Source organism: Mustela lutreola, chromosome 14 (genome assembly GCF_030435805.1).
Source record: "Mustela lutreola isolate mMusLut2 chromosome 14, mMusLut2.pri, whole genome shotgun sequence".
Taxonomy (NCBI): Eukaryota; Metazoa; Chordata; class Mammalia; order Carnivora; family Mustelidae; genus Mustela; species Mustela lutreola.
In genome coordinates, this window is record NC_081303.1 from 70,283,910 (window position 1) to 70,304,323 (window position 20,414).

The following is a 20,414-nucleotide window of genomic DNA, read 5'->3' on the forward strand; positions in this document are numbered from 1 at the left end:
TAACGAGGACAGCTACGGCCATTCTTCCCCCCGGCCCCTCTCCGCATACCTGCCCACGTCTATCCCTGCCCTCCACGCCGTGCCTGGAAGTTGTTTTGGGGTCGTGACCTGTAGTTTTGGTGGTATAGTGGTGAGCATAGCTGCCTTCCAAGAAGTTGACCCGGGTTCGATTCCCGGCCAACGCAGCCGGCCAACCTTTTGCGCGTCTCCAGGACCCCGGTGGCCAGGCCCCGTGGCAGCCGGGAGCCCGGAGCGCGGGAGGCTGGCGTGCTGAGGTGCTGAGGACGGAGCGGGTCCCCAGGTCGAGCGGCGGTGGGAGGGGAGGAGGCGCGCGGCGTTTTGAGGGCGCTGCCGGCGGGGCAGGTGGATGGGCAGCGCGGTGGCTCTCGGTGGCCTGGCAGGGGCCTTGGAGACCAAGCAGAGGCGAGCGGGTGGTATGGAGACCCCGGGTCCAGGGGGTACGGGCCAGGCTGGACATCCGACGCTCCCTGGTGGTCTAGTGGTTAGGAATCAGCGCTCTCACCACCGCAGCCCGGTTTCGATTCCCGGTCAGGGAAGCTTTTCTTCTTCCTCTCGGCCTACCCAGCTCGGCAGCGCTTCGGCACGCGCCCCCTTTTAGCCCAAGCTCCATGGCTTCTCCCTGGTCCCGTGGCCAGGGCGACCGCACCAGGCCAGCCGCCCCGTCCAGCCCAAGCCTTGCCCTGTCGCCAACGCCGGACCAAACCTTTTGGCCTCGCAGGTGGGCTGGGACGTCCGCGCTCCTCTTCGGAGCGTCCTCTTCGGCCACCACCCCAGAGGCCGCCACCGCCTCCGTCCCCACGGAGGGGCCACCAACAGACGCCCGGACGGCCGACCACCACAGGGGCTTGGACTCTCCCGCGGCACCGGGGCCGCCCGTGACGAGCGACCCCTTGCAGCTGCATCCTGAGGTGCTAGTTGGCGGCATCAGTGCCTTGAAGTGGAGGGGGCGGTGGGAGTGGGAGTCGGGTCACCTGCTGGAGCCCCTGGTCGCCTCCCTCCCCGGCCCCCGCCCCTCGGGCCAGCCACCGCGGGGGCCGGCTTCCCCACCACTGCCCCCCCACCCCCGGGGCTGGCGACGTCTCCCCGGCACCTGCGGTGGTGGGTCACCTGGGTGACGAGCTCCATCGGGGATGGGAGGAGAGAGGCGCACCGCGGCGCCCGGCACGTGGAGTGGGCAAAGCGAATGTGGGCGCATCCCGGGAGCCCAACCCCCCGGGCAGTGGAGGTTGGAGAGCGGGGAGGTGCAGATGGCCGCTGGGCCTTCTTTCCTTCTTGTCCTGATGCTCCTGTTGTAAAGTGCACACCCCTTTCTTTTTCAAAATCTGCATCGCAGTGTGTTGTGTAAGAATTGCAAGTGTTTAATATATCTTCCTTATACTAAGTTTTCCCTACTTTCTTTTGTTGTTTCTCTCCTGTCATCAATATCTCCCTTTTGCAACACTTTTCCTTTTTGGTAACTTTCTCTCTTTTTTTTATATTTTCGCACCATTTGTTATTTTGTTGCCTTCCTGGCAATAAATGGGGTTGGTCCTGGGAGCCTTGGTGATCCTGGGTAGTGACTTATCAACTTTCTCATTTGTTTCTAGGCATTAGCCTCTAGTCTTGTGCAAATGTAATCTTCTATGTCACTAACCTTGTATGCTCTGAAACTATGGGCTTCTTTTTTAAAGGATGGTAAGAATATATAAGGGGGTTTAAGGAAGCTTGTTGGCCTTGTTAACCTTGGGGTCTGTCGTAGTCCCTGTAAGTCTAGCTAACTTGGCCAGTGGATTTTTATAAAAAGCTTTTGAATCAACCCAAGATGTATCCAGGAGCAATCAGTGTCTTCCACGCATATGTGCTTTATTGTCTAGCATAGAAATGGCATGCTATTATTTTCTATTTTATGAAGATAACTTTGATCACATTTTACAAGCTGCATGAGCTGAATTGTTTAATTCTAGAAGAGTAAACATATGTAGAGGACCACTATTGGTGTTTTTCTGGGCCTAAGCAGGTATAATGGAAAATTTGCTTTTCTCTAGCCAGAAATTTCTGAACGGCAATATCTACCTGTGGAAATGTCAGAGGGTTTGGTAAAAATGCTCAGGCTGTACAAAACCCTGATGAATTATGTTCTTAGAATTTCGTGGAGCCGGGATAATGACATTCATTACTAAAACTTTTTTTCCTGATTTAAAGTAACTTGCAGAATGGCTTCACATTTCACATTTCAGGGTAAGAAATTATAGTTGTTCTCATTATAAATTAGTAAATCTCTGTGGAGAGCCATGGCCCTTTGGAGACGTTTTGAATCGCTATGTGAGTGAAGGGAGGATTTGAGGGGTGGGGTGGAGGAGTGTTCAAGCTACTCTGTATCTCAGGTCTCCAAAGGCTGTTTGATTCCCCACGGGTTGTCTAGTACTGCCTGAGAACCACATTCAGGTTGCACTTTGGAGATCACTACCATTTTTTAAAGTTACGTTTTTAAATAAACACTCAACATCTGCATTTAAAACTCAGAACTCGGAAAAAAAAGAAAAAGAAAATTCAGAACTCAGGGTTTAAAATTTATTAAGAGGCTTTGTAAGTGGTTTTCATCGATCGTGAAAGAAGAACATCATACTGATTTCCCAAGCGGTCCAGATCAGCAGCAAGTCATTTTCCCCCCGCACTCACCCACCCCTGCACCATTCCCTGCTGCCTCAAGCCATTATCAAGTTCCTCTGGTGAGGAATTTGGTCTTACTTGTGCGCACGTCTCAACTGTGGGAGAAAGAAGCAGGCGCTTCTTGCTGGTGCTAAGAAATTGGGCAGAAAGGAAGCAAGGATCCTAGGATCGCACAACAGGGGTGGTTTAGTGTTCTGGCTTTTAGAATCACACAACGGAGACCTATTTGCAATCTCAAGGTGAGGAAATGAATCCTATAGAACAATGCTAGGATTTGACTAATGATCTAATGATCTAAATACATCCTGCAAGAAAAAGAGGTAAAGGGATGGTCTCTGTGGCGCAATTGGTTAGCGCGTTCGGCTGTTAACCGAAAGGTTGGTGGTTCGATCCCACCCAGGGACGCCTGAAATTGTATTTTTCCCCCTTTTTTCAGTCCTTCCTCTTAAACATCAAACTACTTCTAATCCAAAATTCTACACACTACCCATCTAGTGAGAGACATTTCCTAGGTCTTGCATCCTACAAGATCAGGAGCTTACTACGGCCAAACTAGAGATGCTGACATTCTTTTCCCTCTACAAGTGAAACCTTTCAGAACTGCTTTTCTGCAGAATTCCACAGCCAGTGGCCCTTTGCAAATGAGCGCTGCTAATACAGAAATCAGTTAAGGGTCTTTCCCATTTGGTTAATTCTTGAAGCAGATGCTAAACACCTGGAGAAACTCAATGATCTCTGACCAAGTTTAAAGGGGATTCAAGTTTAAAGGATTTCATGCATTAATGTGCTCTAATTTCTCCTTCTACTCCCTTACAGTTGAACACTGCTCTGATACATAGGACTGCAGCGAAGGTCCTAGAAATAATCTTTTAAGGGCTTTACCTGTGGCTCCAACTCTGGTCATTTCATATTACACTCATTTTGTGTGTGTGTGTTGGGGGGGAGGTCTTGTCAACTTTTAAATTTGTGTCTCCAGCATTTCTCTGAGTCCTTAACCTTTCCATGCATCCACCAGCCTGCTTCACATGACCCCTCGCCTTCCCGGCCAATCCTCTCCCTAACGGAATCCAACTTCTCCCCAGTCCCCTAAGCAGGAGTCTTCTGCAGTGTTCTCTCTCACAGTGAATGGCAGTACCATCACTTTTAGGGCAACAAGCCAGGCAGCAAGGCAACTTCCTTGAAGTTTCTTTCTCTCAAGCAGCAAACCCAACAGTCATCAAGTTCTTCCCATTTAACTTCCCTGCTTTCCCTTCCCGTTAGCCCACTGCCAGTTTCCCTGGGGGATGGGTCAGGTCAGCTTGAAAACTCCTGGTATAGTATGAAGAACGTGTTGCCAGAGCTCTGGTCTCTGTTCCCTGGCCAGGAACTCCAGTGAGCTGGGATTCTCATCCTCTGGGATGTCCTTCTTAGCTAAGGAGTTTGGACAGGAAGACCATGGATAGAAAACTCTGTTGGCTAAATCAAACTTTCTTCCTGAAGGCTTTTAGAAAAACAAAATCCTGGCTTGTCCCTAGTCTCTGAACATGTACCTGTTATCCATCTGATTTACGCACACAGGCATTCATTCATCAAACAGATACTGACAAGGGTTATGTGCCAGGTCTGTGCAAGGAGCTGCAGATATGATAATGAGCAAGAAAACAGGTACAGTTATCACACCTACTCGGATCATAAGCAACTTCCTGTAATTCCTGAATATGTGAACAGGGTAATCTGGCTGTGCCCTCTGGGGGACTTTCCAGTATAAATGGCACCCCATGGTCCTTAAATCTTCTGTCTACCAAAGCCGCAAGGCTATGGAGGCTACAAGGCGATGCTGCGCACTTGCCCCATATTAGCTGAAGGAAACTGGCTTCTGGAATCATCCAGATCTGTTGTGTTACCAGGTTTTCAGGCTCAGGATCACAGTGCAGGATCTTTGGCTGCATAGAGTTGAGCTGCCTGAAGTGCAGGACCTGGGTCCTGGCACTTAGCTCAGGGTATACCCTGGTGTTTGGCCACAAATTAGGAACTGCCAGCCCATGGACTCTGCCTAATCTTTGTAGTGTAATGAGTTAGACTTTCTGCTGTTAGGTGAAAGCTTGGTGTTTTACAGCGCTCTCAGAGACTGCTACCCTTTGAGCTGCAAACATCCTTCCTTTGCTCCCAGAACTCCATGTTCTCCATATCTTCATAAGCTACTTCTCTCCTTTCTAAATTGTTCCTGGTATACATGAGGCTCCTTGGGCAGTTCCTTTTCTCTCTCTCTCTCTCTCTTTTAATCTTAAGTAGGTTCTATGTCCAGCGTGGAGCCCAGTGACTCAGAGCTCAAGCTTGTGATCCTAAGATCACAACCTGAGCTGAAATCACGAGTTAGACGCTCGATCAACTGAGATTGTGCAGTTTCTTCTTGGTCAAAAGACTTCTGTGCTTGCTTTGGCAGCAAGCACACATACTAAAACTGGCCAAAAGGCTTTGGGTAAAGGAATAAGTTATCTGGCCCCCATATCTCTAATATACAATATTGGGACAGGTGTGGGTCACCTGCTGTTGACACTTCCGTTTGGAAGGGGGAAGTTGAAGGCACGTGACAGTCACTGGTGATGTCACTGACATCCAGTCAGGCACGTGTTGCCAGTTCCTTGATGGCAACTCACTGGGTGTGATTCTCTGTGGCTCTCACTTCTACCTTCTGGATTGGCCTTACTTTTTCATAAGAATAGTCAGTGTTTGCAGCTAATCATTTTCTCAACCTGCTTCCTGACGATAGGAGTTTGGAGCTCCAAGGGAGTCTTTCAATTTTATAATGTCTCTGTCCCTTTCAGTCCAAGCTGATGTACTTCCTTTAAAAGCTTAAAGAGTTTTTTATACATATATCAATATATACTCCACTTATTAGGAAAAAGCCACACTCACAAATCTCTTACAAATCAGCCCTTTTCTATATTGGGCCCCTGGTAATGTTGCTGTGTGTGAATGTCCTTAAGATCCTTAAAAAGCCTCCTTAACAGAGAAGGTCTCTGAGACATGCCCTTAAGATTGATAGAATGCCTCCTTTGTGAACCCAGATGTCCATTGACAGATGAATGGATAAAGAAGATAAACACACACACACACACACACACACACACACACACACGGGAATATTACTCAGCCATCAAAAAAATGAAATCTTGCCATTTGCAATGACATGGATGGAGCTAGAGGGTATCATGTTAAGTGGAATAAATCAGAGAAAGACAGATATTGTATGAGTTCACTCCTATGTGGAATTTAAGAAACAAAACAGTTGAACGTAGGGGAAGGGAGGGGAAAATAAAACAAAAGCAGAGAGGGAGACAAACCATAACAGACTCTTAACTCTAGGAAACAAGCTGAGGGTTGCTGGAAGGGAGGAGGTTGGGAGGAGGGGTAACTGGGGGACGGGCACTAAGGAGGGCATGGGATGTGATGAGCCCTGGGTGTTACACGCAAGTGGTGAATCACTAAACTCTGCCTCTGAAATTAATAATACACTATACAGTAATTAATTGATTTTAAAGAAAATGAATGAAATGAAATGAACGCCTCCTTTCTGTCTGAAAGAGTCTAGGAGGCACTACTTAGTCTTCTTGAGGTCTTAACAGAGATTTCCGTAGATAACAGCTCTCCCCTGGAACCATGTTTTCCTGACCGTGCCTGGGTTTGATCTGTTTGGCCCACCCTTTCTTTCTGAAGCATATGCTGGTGGGAAACTGTCCCCAGCCTTTACATCTCCTCCAAATTCCACCTGAAAACTGAGTAATTAGTCCTTTAGCTCAACTCTATTTTCTCATGTTTTGTTATAGGCAGTGCAGGGGAGGGAAAATTCTTTTCCCTTATACCCTCTTGATTCTTTGGCTGGGGACGTATAAGATCAAGACTGGCAAAGGACAGGTCATGAGAGAAAAACAGTTTATCAAAGCATGCAGCTTACATCACACAAGAGAAACCTCATGATGAGTAACTCAAAGAGGTGGTTAGAACTTGGGCTTATATAGCATCTTAACAAAAGAAAAATAAATGTGTACAGAAATGGCAAGACAAAGGAAACGGGTTTTGCTTTTCCATGGCAGCAAACTTGGCAAGACAAAGGAAACGGGTTTTGCTTTTCCATGGCAGCAAACTGTGGTATGGTTAATATATGAGCGAAGTAATAGAGTACGGTTTGCTCATGCAGGTTCCTCTTGGAACTGACTTTATGTCTCTTCCTCCTCCCCTTCCTCTTTCTCCTCCCCTTTCTCCTCCTCCTCCTCCTCCTCCTAGAAGCCATAAACTTTTCTTAAGTTTATTTAAGCAATCTCTACCTTCAACATGGGACTCAAACTCACAACCCCAACATCAAGTCATGTGGTCAGCCAACTGAGCCAGCCAGGTGCCCTGCTTTATCTCTTCTTCATGAATATAAGACCTTCCCAGGAGGGGGGATTTATGGTAATCTTCAATTTTCAGAAGTTTCTGCTTTTAGTCAGATAAGAGAACTCTGGGAAAGCTATCTTTCTGCATCCGTTGATGTTCATTTGTCTCAGTTTAAAATAATCCTTAAAAAAAATAATCATTATGCCAAAGTGGCATATTTTCGGTAGCATATTCTGGTCCCCTACAGCAGCTAAAGGAATCCAAACAGCTCTTCAGTCCTCTCTGTGGAAAATCACTGAGCTAATTCCTGGATTCACTAGGTGCATTTTCTATTCTTCACGCTACTGCAGGAAACAGTGCTGAGGTACTTTCTGATACTATAAGACAAGGGTGCCTCTTCCCGTTGGTTTCCAATTAGATACTCCTCATTTCACCTCCAGCCATCACGGTCAGTCTTCTTGAGGCCTGTCAGGTTCCCAGCGCGGCCAGTGCTCCAACCAGCGCCACCTGTTTTAGCTATTGTTACGGTAGCGCTCCTTTTTCAGGCACCAGATTCTATTCTGATGATCTAGTGCTGCGTATAAAAACCACACTAAATGCAGGGGCAGAAAACAGCGTCGACCGTGTTACACTGGGGACTCTACAAGTCAGGCTTCAGGTGTAGTTCCCACCAGCCATTCAAGAAATAGAACATCATGTTACACAAAATCTCTGAGAGACTAGAAAAAGGGGAGTATGTCCCATCTCATTCTAGGCAATCAATAGAGCCTGGTGAAAAGCCACTCAAGCACAGTGAGAAAGAGAAAAATACGGGTAGGGTTGTTACCTTGGGGAAATGAGGGGAATCATTTGATGAGAAGAGAGCATTGCAAAGGCACTGCCCTTAATATATAATAATATTATGTATTATATTCTGCATTAAGTCTATGAAACATCTGGGCTCTTTTTATGTTTTATTTTATTTATTTTATAAATCAATAAAATTTATTTATTTATTTGTTTGTTTGTTTGTCAGAGAGAGAGAGAGAGAGATGGCGCATAAGCAGCAGAGGCAGAGAGAGAGATACAGAAGCAGGCTCCCTACTGAGCAGGAAGCCCAATGTGGGGCTCGATCACAGGACCCTGGGATCATGACCTGAGCCAAAGGCAGGGGCTCAACCGACTGAGCCACCCAGGCACCCCTTGGGCTCTTTTTAAAATACTAATTTTTACTTGTGTTACCTATAGGTACTAGATTTCATGTCATTTAAGTTTGGTGGATCAAGAGAGTTGATGGGGATAAGTACAGTGATTTCCTCACTTTTCATTGCTAACTGCCAATGTGTATATTTAAATACCATAAAAGAGAAAACAAAAATTAAAAATCTAAAATGTACATTTATGACTCTAGTGAATTGAATTGTGTTCCCCAAAAAGGTACGTTCAATTCCAAATAGCCAGTACCTATGAATGGGATCTTATTTGGAAATAGGATCTTTATAGCTGCAATTAAGTTAAAATGATGTCATATTTTATTAGAGTGAACCCTAATCCAATGACTACTGTCTTTATAAGAAAAGGAGACACAGGGAAGATGGCCTTGTGAAGACAGAGGCAGTGATTGAAATGTTACTGCTATGAGCCAAGGAAAGCCAGAGGTTGCAGGAAAGTGAGTAAGACGCAAAGAAGGATCCAAGGAGCGTGTGACCCTTCAGCACCTTGGTTTTGGACTTCTGGCTTCTAGGTCTGTGAACGGATGCATTTCCATTGTGTTAAGCCTGTGGTACTCAGTTACGGCAGCCCTAGCAAACTCATACAATTGATGATGTCTTAGAATATAAGTGAGGTTCAGTGGGGTGAGGTCCAGAGCCAATGACCAAGAAAGAACTGATATGTCTTTAGTGCAAAATGGTGGTTTATTAAAGCAGGGAGACAGGACCCGTGGGCAGAAAGAGCTGCTGCCCCGGGGCTATGAGGAGAGAGTGGTCCATTATACACTTGCAGTTTGGGAAGGGGTCAGGGATGGCGTAAGCCCCTAAGGAATTTTGGAAGCAAGGTTTCCAGGACCTTTAGGGGCTAGCTGTTTGGGGGGGAAAAGGTCATTTGTTACTGTCTAATAAAACCTTAGTCATGAGACCCTTCAGATGTTTATCGGTGGGCCATATGCTTGGGGATGATTGCCAACACGTATCTTGGAGGATTTAGAGATAAAGGAAGTTTCCAAAGGAATTTTTACATGTTCAAGTAGACTTACAGGATTCTTGTTTGGGGTATGGGTCGGGAAAAAGGCTAGGATTGCCTTTTGCCCTTAGCAAAGTGTTAAGGTGGAGGCAGTTGAGTCCCCAGAGGAAGGTCACGCTGCCTGTTTCAAGGACTTGTCAGTGGGCTCTAGACAGTAAGGAAATTTAAAAGCTTTTCTTCTGCCTCTTTCCCACATAACAATTACCACCATATTGAAGTTCATTTGAAGTATGACGAGAGGAAGAGAGAACCCCTGGGGGGAAGTGGCAGTGTGTTAATTTCTTCATACTTCAGCTTGGCAAGTGTCAAAGAAGAACCAGAGCCGAGCAGTAGTCAAAGCAGCAACAGCAGATTGTGTTCAGGAACTACTGCAACAAGGAAAAGAGAACCTCAGGATAGAGCTGGGCTCAATTCCAACAAGTAGGGACTTAGAGCCAAAGATCAGAGTGGGTGTTAGTACATATGAAATTACTAAGAGAAAATATCAGCTAAGGGGGCATTCTGGCTAAACTGATCTAAATGAATTCTTGCTCAAGGCTGGCCAGTGTGGTCAGATATCAAGAGCGGGAGGTTTTCTCGACACGGACCTTGCAGGGTGGTTGCTAAAAACTGGGCCATGCAGCCTTGACAAAGATAAAGGCTGAAGTCCAAGGTCAAAGCTGAGTTGAGAAGAGGACTTAGAGGAACCTGACTCTGGTTCAATCAAGGGAAGAGTCTTTGTCCAAAGTCAACACACACTGTCAAAAAGGAAAAAAAAAAAAAAAAGAATTAAAGATCCATATGGTATCATAGCTGTATACATAAACAACAGATGAGATAAAGAGATGCTGAACATTTGAACTTAGAGAAAGAAAACACAACAAAGAAAACATAGATCACAGAGTAAAATATATTTAAATAATATAAAGGTTATCTTACACTGAAATGAACAAACTTAAATATCTGTAACACCAATAAATATAAAATGGGATTATATCACCTAATAAGGAAAACAAATCAAGGAAATCTGGTCCCCAGATCAAAACCAGTGGCAGTCGAGCTTTCTGATCATGTGGACCTCAATTCTTGGGGAATACAAATGTGAATCTGAATAAGGTCGGGAACCCTCTTTGCTCTAAAGAAGATGAAGTAGAGGCATATTCTATTTAATATGTGACCTTAGTTCAGTGGGCTCTAAGTTACTTCCCTAGATTCTGATTCAAAAGCCAATAATATGTAGAATCGTGAACAGTTTAGAATTCATTTATCCAGAAAGTCAAAGCCGATGACTGTTCCTATGGTTTCCTTACCAGACTCTTTCTCTGGCATGAGTTTGGCTCTATTACTGGCCTCCTAGCTCCCCCTTTTCTCTTTATCTGAGTCTGGTTGTTAATTCTCATGAATGTATGACCCACCAATAACTTCTCAATTAATTCTTTTTCTGCTTAATTTGCTAAGTTTATTTATGCTATTTGTACCCAAGACTACTAAAATTAAAACATTGGTAACAGAAATACATGGGTATCTGAAATGGTGTAAGGTCTCTGCTGGGGTAGAAGGCAGGTAAGATATTGTGAATATTCTAGAAAGAGACTAACTCAGGGTCTGCTGTATAGCAGTTAATGGTCATCTGTTGTCATCTGGGAATCTGCATGCCTAATGACTTAGGACTTTGTCACAGATGTGAGCAATTTAGACTCAGTCTAAATTAAAAGAGAACGGTGTAATCAATCCCCTACATTTTCAATTTACGGCACAGGTTAAAATGAAGAGATTTCAGTGACCTCCAAAAGGGATATACGAAATTTTCGCCTTGTCTCTTTTTCAATAATTATTTATCACACAACAACCTGCCCATATTTAAAATATGCAATATGATATTTTGACATAGTATGCACTAGTGAAGCTATCATTATAATCAAAATAATGAATATATCCATCACCCCCAGAAGTTTCCTCATAGCCCTCGATAACATCTCCTTTCTGCCCCTCACTAAGTCATGCCCCCACTGACCTGTGCCTCTCAAGCAAATACCGATCTGTTTATGGTCACTGTAGATTAGTTGGCATTTCCTAAAGTTTTATGTAAATGGAGTCATATAGGAAATCCTTTCTTTTGTTTGGTATCGTGAGTCTTATTATTTTAGTCGTTCTAGTACATGTGTGGTGTTACGTTCATATCCACTAGAATTGCTATCATTTTAACAACAACAACAATAGAAAATAAAGTGCTGGGCACCTGGGAGGCTCAGTTGGTTAAGAGCCTTCTGGTCAGATCATGATCCAGGAGTCCCAGGACAGCTTCCTGCTCAGCCCAGAGTCTGCTTTCCCCCGGACCCTCCCCCCTCTTGTGCTCTCTCTCTCTCTCTCTCTCTCAAATAAATAACGTCTTAAAAAAAAGAAAAGAAAAGTTGTTGGCAGGAAGGAGAGATTAGAACCACCAAACATCGCTGGTGAGAATGTAAAGGACCCAGTGATTTCACTACAAAATAATTAACACCCGATTCTCAAAAGCAGTCCTTGCACAGGAACCTTCATGGCTGCACTACTCACAGCAGTGAGTAGCTTCTTGCTTTCAGGCTTGGACTGAACATCTGCTTTTCCAGGGTCTCAAACCTGTTGGCCTTGGCCTTTGGACATGAGCTGCACCAGCAGTCCCCCTGGTTCTCAGGCCTTCAGACACCACCTGGAACTAAGCTATCACCTCTCCTGGGTCTCCAGCCCACAAGCTCACCCAGCGGGCGTTGGGACTCCACAGTTAGGAGCCCCTCCGAGGCAGCTGCAGATGTGCGCCTCCCATCCGTCCCGCTCCTCTGGAGAACGCTAGTGCGCCTTCCCTGCAGGTCCCTTCTTCTCCCTCCTCTCTTGAACTCCTCTGCTCTCAATTCTAAGTCCTTCCTGCAGGGAGAGGCGTCTAGTGCAGGTGTGTGGGCACCTCACCTCCCACTACCAGGAGCTGGTCAGACCCCTGCAAACAGCCTTCCTTCGGCCACCTGTTGATCCCCACCGCCACGCCCTGGAGGCCTAGTTCAGCTCGGGACACCGATGGGCAGAGAGCCCTAACCGAACTTCAGGCACCTGTGCAGGCCCTGCCAGGCCCCAAATAACAGAGTCAGGCCTGGAAGAGGGGGCAGCTCCAGGCGGGCCTGTCCCACTGGCCAAGGATATCCCTCCCTCTGCATCGGGGAGGCCCGTAGTGGGAGGAGATGAGGAATAAGATCCTTTTGGGGGGGGCGAGGGACCCAAAGAAAGACATGTCCTCCTCTCCCAACCATGGGGCAACTACAGAAGTGGGAGAGGCCCAAACATTTTAGGAATGAAGGGGGCGAAAAAGAAAGAAACACGAGAAACGCTGGTGGTCTGAGGGAGTCAGTGATGAAAATGTAGGAAAATTGTTCTCTTCCCTGGCTTGACGTGTGACCATCTTTGTGGCAACCTTTCTGCCACCGAAGTGCCCTTCCAGCCCCTGACCCACGTGGCAGTCACTGCCTCCAGCAGCACACACCTGCTTCACGACCTTCCCCAGACGTTGCGAGTCTCTGACATGTGCCGCATCACTCTGAGGCTCTTATTCCAGGAGATGCTGCCTAAGCTGTTTTCACACGTGTCCCTGGTGGTCTAGTGGTTAGGATTTGGCGCTTTCACCGCCGCGGCCCGGGTTCGATTCCCGGTCAGGGAAGAAAGAGTTCTTTTTTGTTTCCTTTTCCCTTTTCACCACCACCTACATTGTATTGTTGCTGGAACCTGGCTGCAATCCAGGCGGGTCGCACTCAGTCTCCCAGGTCAGCCAGTGCCCGCGTGGCTCCTGACGCCTGCCAGCCAAGGCCAAGTCCCAGCATCCCCACATGAAGACGGGGGTGGCGGGGGTGGCGCAGTCCACGTGCCTCTCGAGCTTTCCCCAGGTGATCCGGAAATCAGTTTTGAGAACCTCAGAAGGAAGTCACTGCGGAGCCAAAGACTGGGGTCATATAATTGGCTATTTTAAGAGGGTCAGTCCTCATCTGATTATGATAATTCCAGTCTTACAGGTAAAGTGAACTAATTACCATATAAAACTACATTCTTGTTTTTACAAAAAAAAACAAAAACAAAAAAAAAAAAAACGGCAGAGAATCTGGTGAAATTACCTGAATGGTCTGTATCTCTGGAATGTAACTTAGGGTGTCAGTGAATGGGGGAAACATTACATCCATAACTGAAACCGTGCCTATGGCAATCCAACTTTAAGAGATGCAAGAATCTTGTGATATAACTCACACTGGTCTCATGTAGAAATTTTCACATTGGGAAAAAAATAAACCCGTAATCTCCAACGGAGGCAGAGGCGAGTTTGAGTTTGGGTAGAGGAATTTCTCATTCTTCACAGGTACCTTGTTCCCTCAACACTGATATACCTCAGAACCACAGGACAAAAGGGATGCGCAGAACCCAGCCTGGGCGAAAACGGAGTCGCTCGGAGTAACAGTAGAACGCCGGCGGTGATCCGAAAGAAAAGATACTTCCCTGACTGAGAATCGAACCCAAGTCGTGAGGGTAAAAAAACAGTAGGTCCTAACCTCTAGACCACCAGGAAGAGAGCAGTAGGTATTAGGGGGAAGCACCTCCTGACAACAGATCTTGGGATTGATTCAAACATACATTAGTAATGGGGGGGAGTGTCTGAAAAATGTCCTCAAAATTTTAAATAATTTTTGAAGGTGTGTTCTGTAACTGGAGTCCAGAGGAACAACGGAACCTGCGTAGGGGCAGTGAAGATGTCCGCAATATTCTCGCTCACCCTCCTGGTGACCCGTTTGTGCATAGCATCTGCTGCCTTAGTTGAGAGCGCCTTAGTTGAGAGTCCTAACCACTAGACCACCAGGGAGGTTTGCTGCCTTGGTTGAACACGGAATCCCGGACAGACCCACCACACAGTGGGTGTTCAGAGACTTAAGGTGGGTCTACAGCAAGCCCCTTGGCTCTGCGACGGAACGAACTGACCCTCCAGCCCAGAGGCCGCTTTCCATTCCAAGCAGAATCTGCTTCAAACAGAGAAAGAAGACAATGGTGCCCTAAGAAAAACCAAGGACCAAGAATCCTATCCTATCCTGTCTTATGTTATTTCCAGTACTGGCCACCACTTATGGTGGAAACAATGACACAGAAAGAAAGGCAAAGACAGCACAACCCAGAATTCCTTTTCCCTTCGGGCCTTCCCTACTTACCAGTAAGCTGAAGGTAGAATGTGTGTATTTAGAAGTAAACTAAGAACAGTTGAGTGAATTCTGTGCAACATTTCCACTGGTCTGATAAAGACAAAAATTCTTGTGCTCATAGGAGCTAGGAAATATGGATTATGTGACTTCAGTGGTTCTGCCTGGGTTAAATGCTTTTATATTTGCACCATCGGCTAAAAACAAATATGGAGTTAGATAAGGAGAGATTCTCAAAGAGATGATTGCAATAGAGAGAAAGGTCCAGTATCAGAAATCTGCAAATATCTCAACATTAAATGGCAAAAGGTGTTCCCTTCACAGGGAGGGGTACACAGAGCTTAGCAGAAACTTTCCAGGGGAAATTGAGGCAGCAGGGCCGCGTGAACAGAGAACACGATGAGAAAGCCCGTTTTCCAGGAAACGTATTTGCCTTTGGCCAGTGGATAGGCAGCTTAAGCTGGTAAGCAGGACACATTCTTCCTATCGGTGCTTGCTCGATCTTGGACACAAGCCGAAGTCTAAGGGCCTCTGGGGAGGAGAGAAGCTTGACTACAAGTCAGCACAGGCTAAAGCAGAGGATGAGAACGGGGCCTCGTACAATCTAATGATAACCGGCAAAATTCATCCTAATTATTTGAATTTTTCTTTACACAGAATGACATTAAATAGCAGATTAAAAAAAAAATCACAACAAGTTGGGAGGGAGGCCACAGGAGAAGGGGAAAAGCTTTATATTTCACAACCTCCAGCAGCCCTTTTCTTGCTCCTTTCTGAGCAAGAGGCTCACGTTTTCATCTTCCGTTGGGCTCCACAACTCCTTGAGCTGCTCCTAGTACCAGATGGTAAGTTGCCTTTCCGGTCTACCTTTGTATTATCATGATTTCCGGCTTCTTTCTCAAACTTCCCAGCTGGAGTTCCAGTTTTGTTACCCATCTTCACTGTTCTGGGGTTTGAACAAGCAGCCTAAGACCTTGGGAATGCCCACGCTACACCTCCCATACAGGCGTCCCTAGGGGCCCTGGATCCAGCTGACTGCTCTTTTGCTTTGCCTGGAGGATAGAGGTCAGCAGCAGTTCGTGGCAATCGCCAACCGCCCTTTCCTCCAGCAGGAGCTGAGCAGGGCAGACATCTCTCCAGAGGCCTCGGTTGGATTTTGCTGACCCATTGCTTTTGCAAGGCCCAGCCCCACCTCTGCTGGCCCATTCCTGCGTGGGGCCCCCCAGCCTCACACCTCCCAGCAAACTCTGTGTCCCCGGTGGGAAGAGGGGCTGTTTCTGACCACCTGTGGGGCCAGGTGGACTTGGGCAGGGGAGGGGTGGAAACCCGGCAATGTTTCTGGCATTTCCACCTTGTGCTACCCCTATATTGGTCTCTCGCTGCAGCAGCGGGGACTGGACGCTGGTGGTCTCCTAGGAACTAGGGCACAAGAGCCATCAAAGCCTTGTAGCTTGGGCCGCCTGAGTGGCTCAGTCATTAAGGGTCTGCCTTCATCTCAGGTCATGATCCCAGGGTCCTGGGGGGGGTGGTCCCTCCTCAGCGGGAAGCCCGCTTCTTCTTCTCCCAAACCCCCTGTTGTGTTCCCTCTTTCTCTGTCAAATAAATAAATAAAATCTTAAAAAAAAAAAAAAAAAAAAAAAAAAAGCCTTGTAGCTTGCTGGACCCAAACTAGAATGACTCGATAACCAAATCTGACCAAAACCCCCATCTCCTTCCTCACTAGCATGGCGGTGATTTATTCCCATCTGTCACGCGAGATTGGGATCTAATTCGCCGGCCATTTAACTCGTTTGTTTCATCACTTTCTCTCACTCCTCTTACTTCCCAGCTTACAAGTAAAATCCAGCAGTTCGTTACCATAAAGAAAGACACTGCTGTTTTACAAGAAGTCCAAAGGGGTTAAGCATTCCTGATCTTGCAAGCCCAGCTCGTGTATTTGCATGGCTCTGGACTCCCCACGGGGCACTTGAAACACTGGCAGAAAGGCCAAAATGGCAAAATTACTGTGCCACCTAGAACTCTAATTTTAACTAGCTTTAGGGTTACAAAGTGAGAGAAAGTTCTGTAATTACTAATACTGTGTTTCTATTGACAGACCCTTTCTAGATTCAGCAGGTATCTGAAATATTGTGCACGTTTCCGAGTGAAGTTTAATAACAGATCAGTGATTCCTCGGCGGGAGGGGGGAAGCATTTTGGAATTCCTGAAAGGACAGCTGCAATCTTCATAGCTTCCCTGTCCCTCCGGAGCCCATAAACCCAGTGTTGGACTCTGCCCTTTGTCTCTCTTGAGAACCCCAGCCAGAAGGACCAGGAGCTCACCACCACGCCTGATTTCCACCTTCGAGTCAATGATCAGCGTTCTGACCTTAAAAATATATTTCAGCGAGAAGTAGTGAAACTGGCTTACAGAAGAGGTCGCTGAGATGCTGAGACGCCCACTCCGGCCGCCCCCTCCCGGTCCCAGCCAAGGGTCCCTTCACCCAGCGCAGGGTCCACTTTAAATGTCGACTCAGGTCTCAGCTCTGGGGGAAAGAAGCAGTGGCCTTCCTCAGGAGCAGGACGTTGAGGTGGGTGAAGCCAAGTTCTGAGCCCCAGAAGCTGTGTGGACTTCCACGTCTGGCTTGTGGAATCAGCCCGTCTGTCCGGCCACCAGGCTCAGGATCACCACGCCGGGTGCAGGGCCTTGGTGAGCTCAGAGCTGGACCCAGCAGGGCTGAGCGCCAAGCGCAGACTTACCTCTCTTCGTGAGCACCTGGATAGACCTACCTGGGGAGCCGCTCTCGCGAGCATGTGGGTCGCTGCCGCCCGCCACCTTCCGCTTTTAACTCATACTGGGGGGGTGCGATCCCCTCCGTGGACAGCCTTTCCCGACACAACTGGCCTGCTGCCCTCTGCGTTTCAGTTTGCCTTCCGTGGTTCTCCAACTTTCTAAGTCTTAGTTTTGGTCTCTGCTGGGGGCCCCAACTCCTCTTCCCCTGACGCAGAGAGAACATGCTAGTGTCTGTCTGGCTAAACAGTGTTAGGACTTGGAGAACAATGACACCCAGTCCAAACACGCCAAGTGACTGAGAGAGCCTGCCTCGGTCATGTGCCATCGAGATATCGCAAGAAATGTGGGCTTTGGTCTTCATCCCAGGACCCCCGCCAGAGCTCCTAAAACTTTTGTAATTCCCTAAGAAAGAAAAACTGGGAGGATGTTTCCTTCTCCCCTTTCTTCTTTGCCCTGGTTCCTGTCCCAGAGCTCCTAAGTCCCTTGGAACTCCCTGGAGAGGTGTGTGTTACAGTCTAAAGAGGTGACTCCTGGCGGGCTCCTGGAGAGCTTCGGGATGGGGTCTGGTCACCAGAAAAAGTATTGTGATTAGAAACTTGGAAATTTCCGTTGACACCCCCCCCCTCCTCTGGAGAGAGGCTGGAGATTGAGGTCATAGTGGATCGTGCCTCCTTGATGAGACCCCCCACAAAAATAGATAAATTAATAAAATAAAATATCCCTGAGATAGGGGGTCCGCAGCGCTTCCAGGCTGGGGAACCCATGGAAACCCTATGCCCCTGCCCACCTGCCCTTCCCTAGGCATCTCCTCCATCTGGTGTTCCTGCGTCGCATCCTTTTCTCACAAACCGGTGCTGGGGGGCGTGACCCGTTTTCCCGCGTTCCCGGAGTCATTCTAGCCCATGATCAAGCGGGAGGAGGTGGTGGGAAGCTCCGGCTGCTGTGCTTGGTTGGTCCCAAGCTGTGCTTGGTTGGTCCCAAGCACAGGTGACAACTTGCACTTGTGACAGGTGCCTGCGGCGGGGGGGGGGGGGGGGGGGGGGGCTGGGAGGGGGGTGTCCGGTGGGACCGAGCCCTGAACCCGTGGGATCTGCCGCTGCCCCTGAAGGCCCGGGGCGGGAACGGAGCGGAGCTGGAGGACCCCGGCCGGCGTCCCGAGGCGCGGCTGGCGCGGCTGGGGGAGACGGCGCGGCCCGCGGTTCCGGAGCCCCGGGCGGCCCTCGGCGGCTCCCCCTCCCGCAGCGGCCCCGGCTCCCCCTCCCGCAGCGGCCGCGCAGCCCCAGCTCGCGCGGGGCCGGAGCTTCTCGGCGGGGGCGCGTCGGTCCCGCCCGCGGCCGCCCAGCGGCAAGGCGGCTTTGCAGGCAGCGGCTGCCGGCCGGTTTCCGTAGTGTAGTGGTTATCACGTTCGCCTCACACGCGAAAGGTCCCCGGTTCGAAACCGGGCGGAAACACGCGTCCCTTTTGCCGGCGGTGTCGGGGTCCTGCGGCCGAATCGGCCCACCCCCCGGGGCAGGAGGCCGGTCGGCGGGTGGCCTGTCCCTGCGGGGGCAGCGGGCGGCTTTGCAGCCCCCGCGCCGCCTCCTTTCCCTTGTCACTTTCCGAGCCCAGAAAGGGAAAGGAAGCCCGGGGAGCCGATGTGGCCCCTGGGGCCCCCTGGGGGTTCTCGGTCGGACTCGGCCCAGGGCCCGCCTCTCGGCCGGGGGCGCCCCCTCCGGGGAATCGGCCAGCCGGTGCGGGGGCCCAGCCGGTGCGGGGGCCGGATGGCCCGCAGGACCGAGGAGACCGAGGAGCGGGTCCCCACCAAACCCGCCTTTCCTGGTTTCTCCGTTTCGGCTGCCACCACCCGGCCGCGTCTAACGTGATCTCCTTCCTCCCTCCCTCTTCTCGGTCTCTCCCCACGAGGACTCCCCCGGTCCTCGGTTCTCAATCGGTGGAAACGGTATGTTTCCCTCTAACTAAAAAGTTATTCTCACAATCCAACCCCTCCCTCACCAAAAATAGGCAAAACATTTGAACAGACACGTCACCAAAGAAGACAGATGAACAGATGATCGCAAGGAAAGGTGTTCAACGTTATTTATTAGAGCAACGCAAATTAAAAACCTGGAGCTACCACGAGGTTATTCTGAGAACCTTGTTGGGCGGTCAACAGCGGGACGAACGGATGCACGCGGGCCCTCGGGCTGTGGATCCAAAATCCACTTTGCAGTTTCTTTAAAAGTTCAACTACTACACTGTGATTCTGCCATTCTAATCCTTGGGATTTAGGTTTAAAAAAAAAAAAAAAAAAAAGCGAGTGCAGGTGTGAAGACCTGTACCCGAAGGCTCATAGCAGCTTTATGTGTAATAGCCAGAAACTAGAAACAACCCAAAGGCCAATTAACAGGTGAAGGTAAATGGTTGTATCCCCATGCAACAGAACTCTCCTCGACACTTCACGCCCCAGAAAGGGAATGAACTATTGATAAACCACATGGATCTCCAAATAATGATGCTGGTGGAAAGCCCGACCAAAAGAGTACTATATAAATTCCATTTATATAAAATTCTAGAAAATGGCGGCCCCAGAATGGCTCAGTCAGTTAAGGGCCTGACTCTTGGTTTTGGCTTGGTGGTGATCGCAGGATCCTAGGATCAAACCCAGGAGTCCAGGTCTGTGCTCACCGAGTCTGCTTGTCCTTCTCCCTCTGCTCCTCTCCTGCTCTTTCTCTGTCTCTCTCTCAAATAAAGAATAAAATCTTTAAAAAGAAGATTGTAAAATTCTGGAAAATGAAAACTATAATGATAGAAGCAGATCATAGTTGCTTTGGCAGTGGCAGGGGATAAGAATTAAAAAGGGGCCCCAAGAAATTTTATGGGAGGGGAGTGGGGGTGAATATGTACAGTATTTTAGCTGTGGCCAGCTCTGTTATGACTTTTATTGCCCATAGGCACTTTGACCTTCTTGGGCCACTTCCTTCATAAGAACATATTTTTTAAATATTAAAAGCCTTTAAAAATACATCAGTATAAAAATATTTTACAAATGTGTTGGTATAAGGATGAATATCAATAAGTGAAAATATCTTAATATAAAAATTCATTTCCTTTGAATTTAAAAGAATTTTTTAAGAATTAAAGCATTTTGGGGGCACCTGGGTGGCTCAGTGGGTTAAGCCTCTGCCTTTGGCTCAGGTCATGGTCTCAGGGTTCTGGGATGGAGCTCCATGTCGCTGGCGGGTTCTC

General features: G+C 48.2%; 1 protein-coding gene and 3 non-coding genes across 4 annotated transcripts in view; all 4 read left to right on the forward strand.

Moving 5' to 3' along the window:
- The window catches only part of LOC131814471 (basic proline-rich protein-like), a 20,044-nt gene extending 1,462 nt beyond the window's left edge, over positions 1-18,582 (forward strand). Inside the window, exons 2-4 of the mRNA XM_059145400.1 lie at positions 187-275; positions 740-929; positions 18,298-18,582. Of these exons, the coding sequence (XP_059001383.1) occupies positions 187-275; positions 740-929; positions 18,298-18,582 (564 nt within the window). The remainder of the gene's footprint in view (positions 1-186; positions 276-739; positions 930-18,297) is intronic.
- TRNAN-GUU (transfer RNA asparagine (anticodon GUU)) lies at positions 3,002-3,075 on the forward strand. Its single transcript has one exon. It is a non-coding gene; the product is annotated as a tRNA-Asn (tRNA).
- On the forward strand, positions 12,833-12,904 carry TRNAE-UUC (transfer RNA glutamic acid (anticodon UUC)). The gene has a single exon. It is a non-coding gene; the product is annotated as a tRNA-Glu (tRNA).
- On the forward strand, positions 18,568-18,640 carry TRNAV-CAC (transfer RNA valine (anticodon CAC)). Its single transcript has one exon. It is a non-coding gene; the product is annotated as a tRNA-Val (tRNA).
- Positions 18,641-20,414: the final 1,774 nt, after the last annotated feature.